Source organism: Gobio gobio (assembly GCF_949357685.1).
Source record: "Gobio gobio genome assembly, chromosome: 15".
Classification (NCBI taxonomy): Eukaryota; Metazoa; Chordata; class Actinopteri; order Cypriniformes; family Gobionidae; genus Gobio; species Gobio gobio.
This window is the reverse complement of record NC_137108.1, coordinates 47,712,088-47,729,622: the sequence shown is the minus strand read 5'-3', so window position 1 is coordinate 47,729,622 and position 17,535 is coordinate 47,712,088. Positions and strand designations below refer to the sequence as shown.

Sequence of the window (17,535 nt, the reverse complement as noted above, 5' to 3'; positions counted from 1 at the left end):
GTTTTTATTAAGCTGCCTGTGGTTTTGATGCTCTGGATTGTTTATCTCTGATGTTGTTCTTCTCTGTAGGTGCTCTATCATCTGTTTGAGGAGTACTCCAAAGTGGGTACGATCACGGTCACCGATGTGTTCCTGGGTGTGGTGTGTTTCCTGGTGGTGTCGTTGGGTGGTATCTTGGTAGGTGCCATCTACGGCCTCCTGGCGGCCTTCACGTCACGGTTCACCTCGCACACTCGTGTCATCGAGCCTCTGTTCGTCTTTGTGTACAGCTACATGGCTTACCTGTCCGCGGAGGTGTTCCATCTCTCCGGCATCATGGCGTAAGTTCTGTAGAGCTGCTTTATAGATTCTTTCATAATTGATTTATTAACTTGAATCAACATTGTACTAAATTGACTCAGGGATTCACTGATAGGATTTTTTTTGGTCGATACAGATTTTAACAGACAATTAATGGCCAATTCGGTTACCGATATTTGTCACTTGCTCACTTATTTGAACTTTTATCACTAAAATAGATTACTAGATAAAGATTATCAAAGCTAATGGATTAGCAAAGTTCAAAAACAGCTAGTTTAGCTAGTTTATTGCTTTATCATCAAAACATTCAACAGGTCAACATTATAAGAGAGGCACAAAGTAAGCAAACTAAACATGACAACCTTTAGAGGTTATTTTTGCAGTCCAAATATATATGCTGGCAAACTATATTTTGTACAGATTAAGTATTTAGTATTTAATTATCTTACCCAGAGTAAAATGTTGAATGCAACAGACATTATACAACTTTAAATTAAATATTAGGGCTGTCAAAAGATTAATCACGATTAATCGCATCCAAAATAAAAGTTTGTGTTTACATAATATGTGTGTGTACTCTGTTAATTATTATTTATATATAAATACACACACAAGCATGTATATATTTAAGAAAAAAATATTATTTTTTATATATAAAACATTTATATTTATATATATTATAGATTATATAAATGTATATACAGTATATACATGCAAATATTTCTTAAATATATACATGAATGTGTGTGTATTTCTATATAAATAATAATTAACAGAGTACACGCACATATATTATGTAAACACAAACTTTTATTTTGGATGCGATTAATCGCGATTAATCTTTTGACAGACCTATTAAATATATATACAGTACCTTCAGTTAATAGTTCATTCATAAACGATGGTTTGTTATATCGTATATGTATGTATGTATATATATATATATATATATATATATATATATATATATATATATATATATATATATATATATATATATATATATATATATATATATATATATATATATATATATATATATATATATATATATATATATATATATATATATATATATATATATATATATATATACTTTGTTGAATTTTGAATTAGAATTTTGCTAAATCAATACTTTTATTTTCCTTTTTATTGTTGCGAAGTTACTACATTTCGCTGGTCTTCGACATTTTTATCATGCATGATGCACCAGGAATATGCATTAAGAACGTACATTTTAATATTTCATGTTGATTTAAGCGCTTAATTTCTTTAATATTTACATTTAGTAGTAAGCGTCGGGTGCCTTTGCAGGAGACTGAATTGCACAAGAGCTTTTTCTGTGATAAAATCAATAAACAGGGCCAGGTGAAACAGGTCAGGGCTGCTATTTCTTCGATTTGAAAGCATCCAGTGATTTAAAAGCTTGTCGCAGACACTTGATATATAGTCTAAACATATTTAGACTCACTGTGTCTTCGGGGCTTGTAAATAAATGCCTGTCAGAGCTCGGTCAATACTTCGATGCTGAAGACAGCTCTCGGTTATGACCTGGTGATGGTAGAGTGGATGATAAAAAGAGTCTGAGGCTCTGACAGGCCTGGAGACAGAGCTGTAATTCACTATGGCCTGGTTTCACAGACAGGGCTGATTAAGCCAGGATTAGGCCGTAGTTCAATCAGGGCATTTAATGATAAAAAATCGGCCAATAAAAATCAGCCTATACATATCAGTGACTGATGCACCATGAAGTCAGCTGAATTCGTATTATATTAGCAGAATTTTGCTAAATTAATACTTTTATTTTCCTTTTTATTGCCGCGAAGTTACTACATTTTGCTTTTATAAACATGAGTTATAAAATTTTTTACTAGGAGCACAGTGGCCCCCAACTGAAAATTTTAGGGGCACAACCAGAAAATGTAGGGGCGCACACCATAAATCAACATGCTTACCAAATCTACTCATTTCCACTGTATTACTAATAGGGATGGGTATCTTTAAGGTTTTAATGGTATTACTACTCTTAACGATACTGCTTATCGATCCGGTACTTTTACAGTATTCTTATTGGTTCTTTTTATATCTTTCTTTAATGAAAAAAAAAAAACACTAATTAAGAACATAATTAACATGCCTTTTATAATCTGAAAAGTAAAATATCTATAGCAAAAGAAACAGCAATGTTTGAACAAAAAAAAACATTGATATGCATAAGATAAGATACAACATAAGAACAAAGAAACAAAGTGCAAACAAATGTTAAATAAATACACAATAAAACAAAGACACAAATGAAATAAACATTGCTTTAATTTCAGGAAGGTCTGCTAACATTATTACTTAGAAAGAACAAACCTACAAAGAAATCTAATAAAGTAATGAAATGTAAAATAACACTGCATAGTTTTCACTGTATAAATTTATAGATTAATGCTTATAAAAGCTAAAGTTATTCATTCAAGAGATGTGAATATTTTCTCTTTGTCTTTTGTTTGATTCGAATGAATGGCTCAATCGTCAGCAGGTTTATTAGACGCTGCCCCTTTAAGACCGAATGCAGAACTAATAATATCATATTTCTCCAAACTATTTAAGCCCATTTAAGATAAAAACTGTTAAAGTAACTATTCTCCAATCCGGTCATTTTGACACAGGCTATTTGTTGTTTATTTGATGGTTTAGACGCACACACGGAGCCTAAAATATTAAGTGCAAGTTGGTCCATTTCGCAGCACACACACATAAGCTTGATCTTCGAAGTTGGAAACAGAGTATCTTGTGCGGATTATTGTGCATTTAATAGCTCTTCATTATCAAACACATCCCGCAGTTTAGCAACAGTAGAGACTGCAGTTTACAACCCCAAATCAGAAAAAGTTGCGACAGTATGGAAAACGCAAATAAATTAATAAAAGAAGTGATTTCTAAATTTACTTTGACTTGTATTTCATTGCAGACAATATGAACAAAAATATTTCATGTTTTGTCTGGTCAACTTCATGTCATTTGTAAATATGCATCCTTTCCTGTCATTCAGACCTGCAACACATTTAAAAAAAAGTTGGGACAGTAAAGCATTTACCACTTTGTAATGTTGCCATTCCTTTTCACAACACTTAAAAGACGTTTAGGGACTGAAGACACCAAGTGATGAAGTGTTTCAGGTGTAATTTTGTCACATTCTTCCTGCAAACAAGTCTTAAGGTGGGCAACAGTACGGGGTCTTCGTTGTCGCATTTTGCACTTCAAAATGCGCCACACATTCTCTATTGGAGACAGGTCGGGACTGCAGGCAGGCCAGTCAAGTACCCGTACCCTCTTCCTCCGCAGCCAGGACTTTGTAATGTGTGCAGAATGTGGTTTTGCATTGTCTTGTTGAAATATGCATGGACGTCCCTGGAAAAGATGTCTTATTGGAGGCAGCATATTATGCTCCAAAATCTCTATGTACTTTTCAGCATTAATGGTGCCTTCACAGAAGTGCAAGTTACCTTTGCCAAGGGCACTGACACAACCCCATACCATGACAGACCCTGGCTTTTGGACTTGTTGCTGGTAACAGTCTGGATGATCCTTTTCTTCTTTGGTCCGGAGCACACGGCATTCATTCCTCCCAAAAAATACCTCAAATACTGATTTATCTGACCACAGTACACGTTTCCACTGTGTGATGGTCCATCCCAGATGCCTCCGAGCCCAGAGAAGTCGACGGCGCTTCTGGACACTGTTAACATAGGGCTTCCTTTTGGCACAGTACAGTTTTAACTGGCTCTTGTGGATGTAACTACGTATTGTGGTACTTGACAAAGGTTTGCCAAAGTAGTCCTGAGCCCATGTGGTGATATCACTTATAGATGAATGACGATTCTTGATGCAGTGCCGCCTGAGGGATCGGAGATCACGGTTGTTCAGCTTAGGCTTGCGCCCTTGTCCTTTATGCACTGAAATACCTCCAGTTTCCTTGAATCTTTTAATTATGTTATGCACTGTTGAATGTGAAATATCCAAATCTCTACCTATCTTTCTTTGAGGAACATTATTTTTAAACATTTCAATAATTTTCTCACGTATTTGTTGGCAAACTGGCGATCCTCGGCCCATCTTTGCTCCTAAAGGATTAGACCTTTCTTGGATGCTGCTTTTGTACCAAATCATAATTACACCGATTTCAAATCACATCATTATTTAACCATTTTACCTCATTACTAGCCCTAAATTGCTCCTGTCCCAACTTTTTTTGAAATGTGTTGCAGGCCTGAATGACAGGAAAGGATGCATATTTACAAATGACATGAAGTTGACCAGACAAAACATGAAATATTTTGTGTTCATGTTGTCTGCAATGAAATACAAGTTAAAGTAAATTTAGAAATCACTTCTTTTTTTTTTTTTTTGCGTTTTCCATACTGTCCCAACTTTTTCTGATTCGGGGTTGTACAACAATCACTGATTCGGACGTTAAGTTTAGGTTTAGGGAGAAATGACAGCGCAAGGCTGTGAAGGGAAGGATGTCGCGCTCGACGGAACACGGCTATAGGAATAGTTTTACCTCATATCTTCTTTTTATAATTCTTGGAAGCCGAAATCGGAAATAAAATTAGATTAATATCACACCACATCCCTAAAGTTTAAGCAGACTACACTTTTGTTTAGTTCTCTTGGCCATCGTCACTCATTAAGCGGACTGTGGTGTTGTGTTCGCTGGAGCTCCACGTGAGAGCTCGCTCGCTTTCTCTCTCTTCTGGATTGCGAATAGCAAAAATGCATCACAGACAAATGGTTCAATATTATCTCATATAGAAACGGCTGGCAAAGATAGAATTTGCCAGATATAACGTCTATCAATTATAAATAGTGAGTGTATTTTCTTAATTTCTCCAGTACCGACAGCAGGCAAATTTACTGGTCGCACACTCTCAAATTTTAGTCGCAAAATGCAATCATTTGGTCGCAGTCTGGAGCCCTGATTTGTCAGAATGCTTTTATCCAAAGTGACTTGCATATCAGTCTAGATCAGGGGTTTTCAAACTGGGGTCCGGGGACCCCCAGGGGTCCTCCAGAGGGTTCTAAGGGGTCCCCAGAAAAACTGTTTCTCTCCCTGTTTGCCGTATTCATACTTTCCAGAATATATATATTCCAGAATTTTGTATATGTTTGCTTTGTATCTCTCTAGTGAGTTTTTCTCACTATAGTCCCCTCTGTCTCGCTCACTGTGGTTGTAAGGCAGTATTCTTAACACAGTATGTAAGCTCATTGCATGCATTGATTGTGAAAGTTGCTTATTTTTCATTGAAAATGTTCTTCTTCAGGTTTATACATCCAACATTAATAGCCAAGTTTGGAAGCAATATGTTGTATTTATAATGTCACACTTACTATTTATCTAACAGTTTAAATGTTTGATGGATTTTAGGAAGGGGGTCCTTCATAAATGTTCATCATATTTGGGGGTCCTTGGCATCATTAGGTTTGAAAAACCCTGGTCTAGATAATGGTGTTAGCAATGCTAATGTCATTCGCAGATAAAGATAAAGGTTTCTGAACACCCAATGGTCATCTGTGAGAAATTATGCATCCAAGTTGCACCATTGGGTGTTTCAGAAACCTGCAGTATATCTGGGAATGGTGCTAGCAATGCTAATGTCATTCCCAGATATACTGCAAGTTTCTGAAACACCCAATGGTGCAACTTGGACTCATAATTTCTCACTGATAACGTGTCCAAGTTGCACCATTGGGTGTATCAGAAACCTTTATCTGGTAATGACATTAGCATTGCTAACACCATTATCTACTCTTTGAGCTGCAGGACTTTGATATTTCTTCATGCATTTGCTTTGACATGACTAAAAACGGTACTTTTCACCCCTTGTTTAAAAACAAATCAATGTCATTTTATATATATATAAAAAAACATGAGGCACAAGACATGAGGACACCACACACTCTTGAATGGCTCATTGCTCTTATTGCTCTAAAAAGCAAATTTCTTTTGTTTTTGAGCTGTGAAATATCCTATTATGCAAAACATTACTCCTCAGTGCGGTCACAGGAAGTGTTGTCACCTGAGTTTCCCTTTTAAAAGAGGAACAAATGACAGAGGAGGAGGAGCCGCCTCACTAGCACAGGGCTTAAAATGATCAACCCTGATAATGTGATCGCAATGACCCAGCTAAGTTTAACTGCGTTGTAAAACCCCGCCCACTGGTCCAATTCTCGGCGTCCAATGGCAGGGAGAAGGTGTTTCTGCGTATCGCTGTCTTTCCTTTTACACAATAAAACAGTTTAATTTAAACACATTCTTTTATATGTATTTACCTTGTTGTTTCATCTGACTCCATTAAATGAAAAGGTGTTAAATGATTTTGTTAAACATTAACTTTAGATTTACTTTAGATACTTTGTCTTTCAATTTAAATCGTTTATCTTATGTTTTACTCAGTATTCAAGATTCCAGTAACGGTCTAGAGTTTCGCACCGGCCGGGTTTACGATCTCTGTTACGGACTAGTCAGTCTTGGTCATCAAGGCAGAGGCGACACACTGATATTCTGGACGCCCGTGCAATACGTTGATCATTCCAGAATATTTTTATTCAGTTCCCTTAGATCTGAATTCACTTAATTAATGCAAAACTGCTTCTAATCAGAGGCCATGACCATTATCACAGAATCAAGCGACCAACTTGCTAATTCTAACGATAACTTTTTATAATCATGCCGTGGTTTCCCACGTATACGTTAATTAGAACAATATTGCAATAATCAGGAATTGAGGTTGCCCTATTTAGATTGGTCTAACAATTTACTATTGTTCTAAACGGAAAGACCTTTTTAGTCTACCAACCTCTACAGTCCAAGTATACGTACCTAGTGCCAATGTGTTAGTCGGAGCTCTAAAACATCAATCCGGTGTGCTCTTTAAGCTTCACCAAAACCGTGTCTTAGTCCGTGTTAAACTAACCTGAGCAGATATCCGTACTGTTATGGTTATAACATAAAATACTGAGTTAATAACACAAAATGTGTTGCAGTAAGTTTAAAGCATAACGATTTATTAACCAGGTAAGAAACATCAAATCAAAAGTCAACTCAAAGAGTGAAAAGCATCAATCAATCATATACAAAAACAATAATTCAAGAATCAAGGATTCTAGAAATCTTTACCTGGTCATGAAAAACTACACACAAGCAGTGTGGGAAATCTCAATACAGACTCCCCGATTCTTGTATCACCTTCCCTTAAATACCTAGATAATTCAATAAGTCCACAAATGGTGGTGTTTGAAGTTATAATTAGATTTTGGTCCCTCATCCAGGGGGGTCACAAATGGGCAATCAGGATCTGTGTTTGAATGGGTTCTAGACATCTGCAAAGGAGGGCACTTATTAGGGCTGCACGATTAATGGAAAAAAAATCACGATCTCGATTCAAACATAAATGCGATCTCATTTCTTAATGTTGGCGATTCACTTCGGTATATTTCCCTCAGATCATGCTGCGTTCACGCGTTATTGGTCACACCAGAGCTTGTCACACTCACACAATAACAAAACACTAACCAATCAATCATAAATCTCCACTTCTCTCCTCTCCCTCATTGGCCATGTTTCGCTGTTACTGACGTGTAACAAGACGGCAGAGCAGACCTAAACGGAGTCAGATTTGTAGCGGTAAGAGGTAAAATCGTACCTCCCTGAAATGACTTTTTTCAGGTTGGGATGTCTGTAACACTGTCTTAGTACATTAAGCCACGTTAAGCGTTTTCTTATAACATTTTTTTTATTTATAGTTTTCATTTTTTACAAAAACGCAAAAACAAAATGAAACAACGAAATAAGACAACAAAAACCCTCTCTCCACAAGGCAAGCTATTAAATAATCATAAAAATAGAAATAAACAGTAATAAGCATATATTTACATCTAGTCTGTCTACATTTGTTGTTTCTACATTTTAATTTAATTGTAACTAATTACTTTTATTTAAAATTGATTCATTTTTTTTTAAAGTATAAGAAAAAATGAGAATCGTGTAAGAGAATCGTGATTTCAATTCCCATGGAAAAAATCGTGATTCACATTTTAGTAAGAATCGTGCAGCCCTAGCACTTATTTACATACAGGAGGCACTTGAGTAGATGTTCTGTGGGGGGTCACCTTTTGGTGAGACATAGTATTTTTATCAACTTGCATAACTTCTTGGAGGTTTGCATTATGATTAGGAGAATGAGACCATTTTACCAGACGCACTGATACGCTTCAAATGATACTAAACATGCATAGTTACACATTGTATACATTTAACGTTGCATAGATTTTGAATGAGTTTTCAGTGTGGGTGAGAGTGAGTTATACAGAGGGGGCTGTGCAGGGTGTGAATGTGTGGTGTGTGTGTCTGTGTGATGTGTCTCGGGTGGGGCTGTTGTGTATTTGGGGAAGTGTTCAAATGGTAATCTTTGGGAAAGTCCTTTTGTTTCCGGGAAATCACAGTCTCTCAGTTCAGACTGAACGGCATCTCTCGGCCCAGACCGATCGGCACCACCTTACAGCGTATTATAGTGAGTCATACATTTAACAGGTGGTTAGCCATTGAATCACACCTCCATAATAGTGTACCTGCTCCACTTTCATATAAAACCCAGTCAGTTAATTGTAAGTTGTCATGACCAGGCGGTTGCCTTTTACACTGGACTGTGGGTGGAATTAGTTCCTCACATGTCAAGCTAAGTGATGGTGATTTGAGATGTTCACTTTCAAGGGCATATGCTTATGCATTTTGATTCATTATTGAAAGTTACACAAATTGCTGGTGTGGAGCAAAATTTAATGTCCTGTCAAAATTCAACCACCCTTTGACCCCAGAGTTCAACTGCCTGTAGGGGATAAATGGGCGATTAAATTGGAATTATGACTATTATACAGTAAAATGTACTTGACATAATAATAATACAATATAATGTTTTAATAACTGGTATTAATAATAATAGTAATAATACAATATAATGTTTTAATAAATGGTATTAATTCTACTACTACTACTATTACTATACTAATACTAATAATAAAAATATGTTTTTATAAATTGTAGTAGTAGTAGTAAGTAGTAGTATTAATACAATTTATTAAAACATATTATATTATTATTATTATTGCTCAGTAATTATTATTTTAAGGAATATACAATAAAAATATTTTTTCAGTAAACAAGCTGTGCAGCACCTTATTTTAAACATAACACTTGACAGTTTTTCCTCCATTAATGGTATGAAATGAATGTTGTGATTTAAATATCAACATTGAATGAAATGGAAAAGTAATACTGTATTTTTTTTGGTCATGTCGCCCAGCCCAAACTGGCTGACCGAAATGCCTGGTGTATCCGTTCAGATCAATAACATAGGCGAATCTTCTGTTTCCAGGCTAATCGCCTGTGGTGCCGTCACGCGCCCCTACGTGGAGGCCAACATTTCCCATAAATCCCACACCACCATCAAGTACTTCTTAAAGATGTGGAGCAGCGTGAGCGACACGCTCATCTTTATCTTCTTGGGAGTGTCGACAGTGGCCGGGCCGCACCGCTGGAACTGGACCTTCGTCATCATGACGGTCATTCTCTCCCTGGTGGCTCGTGTTCTGGGTGAGTAAAGGGACACCACAGTTAGTGTGAGCTGGATTCAACAGGAAGTAGTCACTAGATTTCACTACGAGTACAACTCACAGCTCATATGTAGTATGTCTCACACCAGCGTCTGGGGTGTGATTGAGATTGTGTGTTTGCGTCACGGGTTCAGTGAAGGTTCATCTTCTTTTAAGTAGTTCAGAACTAATTTTGATAAACTACTTTGATTTTTAATTAATTTTATAACCACTTTCCTAATTATTGCAGTTTGCCTAATTAAAGAAATAGTTCTGTTCGATTTATGCCCTAAGGATGTGAATGTTGGCACACTTTTCAACGCTTGTGTTTAATTAAACGTTTTGCTTCATCCAAAGGTGTTATTGGCTTGACCTTCGTGATCAACAAGTTCCGTATCGTGAAACTCACCAGTAAAGACCAGTTTATTATAGCTTACGGTGGACTGAGAGGAGCGATCGCCTTCTCCCTGGTCTACCTGCTCGATCCTACTTACTTCCCCATGAGAAACATGTTCCTCACTGCCATCATCACGGTCATCTTCTTCACTGTATTTGTGCAGGTCAGTGTCCAGCAGAACGACCTCTTGTCCAGTACGTAGAGCATATCGGTATATTTTTTTAGATTGGATGTGGCATTGGCTCACACGGCATCAGCATACTTTTCTATATTCAATATGATACAAATTGTTTATATGTAGACAATGCGTGTATACATGTATTTGAAGCTAAGCAGAGCTGAGCCTGGTTAGTACCTGGATGGGAGACCAAACTGGGAAAACTAGTGAGCTGCTGGTAGAGGTGTTAGTGAGGCCATCAGGGGGTGCTCACCCTGTGGTCTGTGTGGGTCCTAACGCCCCAGTATAGTGATGGGGACACTATACTCTAACAAGCACCGTCCTTCGGATGAGACGTTAAACCGAGGTCCTGACTCTGTGGTCAATAAAAATCCCAGGATGTCCTTCGATAAAGAGTAGGGGTGTAACCCCGGCATCCTGGCCAAAAATTTGCCCATTGGCCCCTGTCCATCATGGCCTCCTAATCATCCCCATATATATATATATATATACGATTGGTATCATCCCTCAGTCTCCTCCACCAATCAGCTGGTGTGTGGTGGGCGTACTGGCGCAATATGGCTGCCGTCGCATCATCGTGGTGGTTGAGGAGATTCCCCCCTTCTATGTAAAAGCGCTTTGAGTGAGTGCCTAGAAAAGCGCTATATAAATGTAATTAATTATTATTATTATGTATTTATAGACACTGCCCGGCCCAAAAGTTGTTTGGATTTAAATAGAGTCTATGATTGGATCATTATTTCAGTGATTGTTTCCATCCTATCATATGTTTGGCAACACTTCTTCTCACTTTAACTGATGGAGTGGGAAGCTTTTCATTTCTTAAACAACCATGTAGGAAGACGCATCATGCCTGTATTCCAGGATGACAATGTCAAGATTCATCAGGCTCAAACGGTGAAAGAATGGTTGGGAGGCAGCATGGAGAATCATTTTCACTTGAGATGCACCGATCAACTGGCCATGAACCAGTGACCAGCCGATTAGTCTCACGTCTTTCCGATTCTGAGCCGGTCTGCTTTTTTTTTTTCTTCACTGCAACTTCGCTGAATCATATTACGTCAACGCAACAAAAGATGTGATGGGCTACTCATCACAGAACATGCAGGTTAAAGGGCACACAATTTTTAATCAGAACATTTACATTTATGTGGTCGCCAGTGGCGATCTCAGTAAAAATATTACTCGCAAATTAATATTTTGGGCTGCCGGTCAACCGTTTTAGTCGCAGTCTGGAGCCCTGTGTTATGGATTCAAATTAAAGGGGGGGTGAAACACTCAGTTTCAGACAATCTCATTTCAATCTTGAGTACCTATAGAGTAGTATTGCATCCTTCATATCCCCGAAAAGTCTTTAGTTATATTTATAAAAGAAAGATGCGCTGTACCGAGTCTTTCCGGAAAAAAACGAGCGGCTAGAGGCATATCATGTGGGTGGGGCTAAAGAGTCTATTGCGTTGAGAGCGTCTGAAAGCTGTGACATCCTTAAACATGAGGGAAAAAAAACGTTATCCTAAATAAACCATGGAGATCAATCATATTTAGCCACACATATATGATCCAGAATCAGATCTAGAGGCTGAAATTGAACCGGAGAAGCAGCAACGACGACTACAGCAGGACGTCTCAATACTGTAACTGTAACTTATATATTTGCTTAGCGGCTTGTCATGCGCGAGTTTTACAACATTTGTGTGTGTTTACTCGTGGTTTATGAGGATATAATTTGGTTTACTATTATATGTGATTTGATGTTAGCAGTAGCAAGCGTAACGGTTTTGCACGTCAGACTAGTGCGTGTTTACATAGAAATGAACGCGTCGATAGCTAACAACACAAAGACATTTGAAGCAGTTTTACTCACCGCCGGCTTCCGACACACGAGTCATGACCGTGAACCTTTATCGCCGAGTCTGATTGTTCCCTCCGCCTCCGCAGTGTTGGTCTGGTTTCACACTCAGCTTGAACCCTGGTGCGTTTGCGTTCATCTTATGTCATCACAAAAGTGCATGGCGTGATAGAAAACAGAACGCGGGTCAATATATTGGGCTTTTTTCAATTAATTTGGTGCTATTATGTGCAGCTGAGTAAATGACACTTGGGTTTACCGTATGTGTGTCGCTTGAAGGCGGCTTTGCTTTGAGACTGTGAATTGCTATTATTTACCTGCCCTGATTGCACTCTATGCGCGAATACACTGCAGGCTCGCTCTAGCGGTCGTATCTCAGGTAAATCATCAGCACTATCATCTCTTACGTGTATGTTATTGAACTAATGACATTGTAATCGGCTAAAACGCATGCGCTGGTTACTTTCTTCCAGAACAAGTGCGCACCCGAGTGTTGTTTGCACATTCACGTGAATCGTGGCACAGCTCCGAGAGCAACCAAACTCTGGTTGTGTGTTCTCGGGTTCGGTACCTCAGTGCACACCAAGCTCTGTAGGTAAGCTTTCACATTAGCAATTTTTCATGCTAACCGTGCCCCATTCCGAACTAAAATGCCAGAGTAAAAACACCCTGAGACAACAGAAGAATAACACATCGTCTCACGCGCACGCTGTAGACTTGTGGCATTTATCAGGTAACTTGGGGCGATGTCACATTATAGTCATATGTTTCAGCATGTTACAATAAATATATGACTTGAGTTGATATAGCCTATTCCCTAATGAATTAAACAGTTTGTTATCCTACAGATTGAGAGCGTGAATTGTCTCTCTCCCTCTCTCTCTCTGTTTATGTGTGTAGCCTTTACACGCGTGCATGCGGGGGAGGAGTTGCAATTTTCGAATAAAAATCGTATAATTCCCAGAGATCTTCGAATATAATTTTTGCTTGAAATGCCCATCACTACATTTGACGTCACACATACCCATTCTCGAAAAAAACTTTCCGAAACTTGTGAAAAACCGGAAGGAGTATTTTTGCACAGAAATACTCCATCAAATGTCCACCTTAATTTTTGAAACTTTGTCCATGTTTAGGATGGGAATCCAAGTCTTTAACAATGTAAAAAACTCACTATGCATGAAACGGCATTTCACCCCCCCCCCTTTAATGAAATGGATTCAAATATGATAGAATCAATATCTTAATAGTAAATATTTAATGGAAATGAGTGTACTACATTTTTTTTGGTGGCAAAATTATTGATGTTAAAATTCTGTTGAAATTAGTTGAATATGTGTAATGACCTGTCCATTGGTTAAAATACAGACGTAATTGCCTCAGACTTGTCTATTGAACAGCTTTACGCTCTATCAGGTTTTATTGGGTGGTGGATTATCCAGCGGTCTCAAATTGTCTATGTGCTTTTGCTGTGAGTGTTTTACGGCCTTATTCCATCTCAGCTGACGGCTCTTTGGGAGAACTGCAGGAGCCCAGATGGCTCTGAGATATGCATGAGGTGCTGAAAATGGCAATGGTGAAAGTAACCCTCTTCATTTATGTTTTGAATGATTCATACCGTAACGCGAGTCTTTCTGCAGTGCTAAAAAAGAGCAGGACCAGCGTAGACTCAGTGTACAGTACACAGTTATGAGATCCAAATCTTACATGTTTGTGTTGTAGATTTCCTGATGCTGGCTGATGTATTAGTTGTTTTAGAGTGGTTTAGGGTCAATGTATCATTGTGCTCCTCAGGTTATAGCTTCGTAGCTCTAATCTCCTCATGAGTGTTTATGCGATACAGCAAATCCCTCGCGTTTTAATGCATCACCAAGTGACACAGCCGGGTGTTTGGTTTCTCGGTGCCAATGGTGATTTACTTTGGCGAATTCATTACAGTGGAAGGTTTAAGGAAGTTTCTCTCCATTGTGGAAAAATGTTTGTCTTCTAGTCTTTGTTCTGGTGTTTAAGTGGTGTCAGGTTTAACTGGTGTGTCTCTATCCACACATTTAAGGGTCAGTCTCAAATTGCGAGGTTTGTGTTACCCTATTTGTGTTTTATGTTCGGGACGTTTGTGATAATCTGTGTTGTGATGTGTGGTCTTTTTGTAGTTGTATGTCAGATATACATTTAATCAAAATATCAAACTGAGACCTTTTTTAAAAGTAAAGGCAAAACTTTATCGTAATTGTTGTTTTAACAATATGCGATCTGACTTTGAGTACATCCCCTCACACACACCAAGAGAGTGCATACATACACTATGTGATGTAGTATATTATATCATTTAATATAGGTAATAAATATCACACAAAGTGTGCCGTTTTTCTCCAGATATCAGCATAACAAATGTGACATTGATTTTATACAAGTTTAATAAACAATAAGTTATGTGACTTACATTTTAGACAGCACCATATTACCTGTTTTTGTTCTATTTCACCACCCAAAATAGTTAAAACCAAAGCCACAGAACTCTAATTGCATCTCTAAGCAACACACGGAGGTGTTTCCTTACTGAATGAATCAACTTAGTCATCGAATCACTGACTCAACTGATTCGTTCATTAAGATAGGCCCTGTCCCAAATGGCACACTTTATGTGCACTTTCGGTCTTGTGGACTTACAATGGCCGCTTCGTGTGCGTTAAGTCCACAAGGATAGGGTGTCCCATTCTTCATTTAAGCTTAAAGAAGGGTGCTCATGAGCGCCCCCTTTGCAGCTGCTATGCGCCCTCAATGTGCACTTCTGAGACCGTAAGTTTGCAAGCTACGCAGAGGACTTCTACCCGGCAGTCAAAGCGGCATTACGTTGTGAAAGTGCGGACTCCGAGGAAGACTGTGAGGGTTTAGGGTGCCATTTGGGACAGGGCCATAGATTTAGATGCTTCGTTTAAATGCTTTGTTCCTAAATGAATCAGCCGTTTGACTGAATCGGTTGAATCTCAATGACTCATTAACAGTGACATTAATTTCACATTTAAAGGTGAACTATGTAAGATTTTTGCAGTAAAATATCCAAAAACCACTTGGCCAGTGTTATATATTTTGTTTAGTTGAGTACTTCGTGAGAAATTGCTATTTTAACCAAGGAACCGGGACGTGTGAGCTATGCGTTTGAGGGAGTCGCCTGTCGATTGCGTCATATCTGCGTTACCCTCGGTTTTCCTCGGTTTTATTTAGAAGACAAATAATGCAAATAAAAATTCAGTTCTCACTGCAGTGTGAACAAGTGTTATATCAGCCACCAAGCGAACGTCATAACTTCCTTTTCAACACACTCAGATATATCTAATATGATAAACAGAGTTGCATTACCTCATCCTCATGACTGGAAAAGAGGAAGTGGCGCCGGCGACTGTGTCATAATAAAAGTCCCGCCGACGGCTATGCCATAATAACAGTCCCGCTCTTCAATCGCTCCTGCGGCCTTGCTCAGCTCCACAACACTCGGTCCTGCTCTGCTTCAGACTACAGTAACGTTAATAATCGCATCCATGAACATGATTTCTGCCCGAGTCCTATCCTGACTGTTTCCCACCGGCTGTGAGGTGAAGACCACATGTCCCGAGATTCTGCGCTCAAACGTGGCATCATCAAACTACGCCTTTGTTTTGAACAGGCGACCTCTAGTGGACGGAAAAGTTACATAGTGTAGCTTTTAAAGTATCTTTTCATGTTTTGAATAATTTCAAATATCAGTATTCAGTGCTTTATGTTTGAAACATCAAAGGAGTTATCCACTTGTAACTACAGGTTAAATTAATTTGTCATCATTGAGTTGCATTAAACAGTCTAAATGCCACTTCAGATGCAGCTTCTGTGTTTCCTCTCCATTGCAATGATGCATTTTGTTGTTACTTATTTAATTTGATTGGTAACAGCCCTATTGTGACTTATTATTATAATTGAATTTGGTTCAATTTATGAAATTGTCACAAAAGATGATGAATGCATATAATTAGGTTTAAAAAATGGATTTATAATGGTAAAAATTCCTGTAAAAGGTAAAAATCAAAGGAAACGTATTGGGAAAATCATATTTCTGTCACTGCTGTGAACTGACCACCACACAGAATATGAAGAATATCAAAAACTGTAGGAGTCAGCCAAAGGTACCAACACAATAACACACTCAGCAAAATAGTCTAATTATTGATCAAATCCCAGAAAATATCAAGATATTTTTTCAATATCGCACACCCCTAGTTATATCTAATGCAGTGACTTTCTATTTGGGGTCATTGCATTAGGGAGCAGATTATTATTATTATTATTATTATTATTATTTTATATATAGATGAGCTGCATAGATTTTGTGCTGTTCACAGGAAGTGGGAGGTGGAAGGAGTTTGCAGTGTCAGATGTGCATTTGCTATCGCTGCATGCGGTGTAGCTTGATCTCTGCTAGCATCTGACCTTGAGGAAAACCCCTCAACAGCAGTGTAATAAACGCTGCAGTCACAGTCACAGCCCCCTGTCTTTCACGATTGCTCAGCATAGTATGAAAAATCATGCTATGGACAAGTGAGGACGTGCTATGAATTACAGCTCGGTGTTGAAGGACAGGAGGTTCCGCCCACTGTGTGTAAACCTAATTGTTCCCTGGTCATGACTTGCAGTTCATGCAGTTCCTTCAGTGGTCAGGAGGGTTTCATTTTTGGGGGAATCAGAATTGGAACAATAATTATCAAATCCCTAAAATACACACACACGTTACCCTGCATAGATTGATGAATGAAGCTGTATCGTTTGCATTTCAATAGGACCATCCGTAAGCATACATCACTTTCTCCTCTCTCTTTGTGTTGGCAGGGTATGACCATTCGACCCCTGGTGGACCTCCTGGCAGTGAAGAAGAAACAGGAAACGAAGCGATCTATCAATGAGGAGATTCACACACAGGTTCGAGTTTACTCCCATCTGTGATTCAGGAAGATTTTTCAGTATCCCACAATACTGTTCTTAATAAAACAAGCTCAGCTTTGTTAGATGAGTTAATTATAATAATTGACTTATTTTGTTGACTTGTTTGGGTTCGTGTAACATCCAGTCCTACTACTGAAGGTGTTTGAGCGCCACCTGCTGGTCGTGTGTCGGTACAGTCACAGTTTTATACAGAAATGCAGCTTG

The 17,535-nt window shown here is 38.3% G+C and overlaps 1 protein-coding gene across 1 annotated transcript in view; it reads left to right on the top strand.

Annotated features, from left to right (window-relative positions):
- The window catches only part of slc9a1a (solute carrier family 9 member A1a), an 80,308-nt gene that overhangs the window by 49,854 nt on the left and 12,919 nt on the right, over positions 1–17,535 (top strand). Inside the window, exons 3-6 of the mRNA XM_079836734.1 lie at positions 70–320; positions 9,723–9,940; positions 10,297–10,499; positions 17,218–17,307. Coding sequence (XP_079692860.1) covers positions 70–320; positions 9,723–9,940; positions 10,297–10,499; positions 17,218–17,307 — 762 coding nt within the window. The remainder of the gene's footprint in view (positions 1–69; positions 321–9,722; positions 9,941–10,296; positions 10,500–17,217; positions 17,308–17,535) is intronic.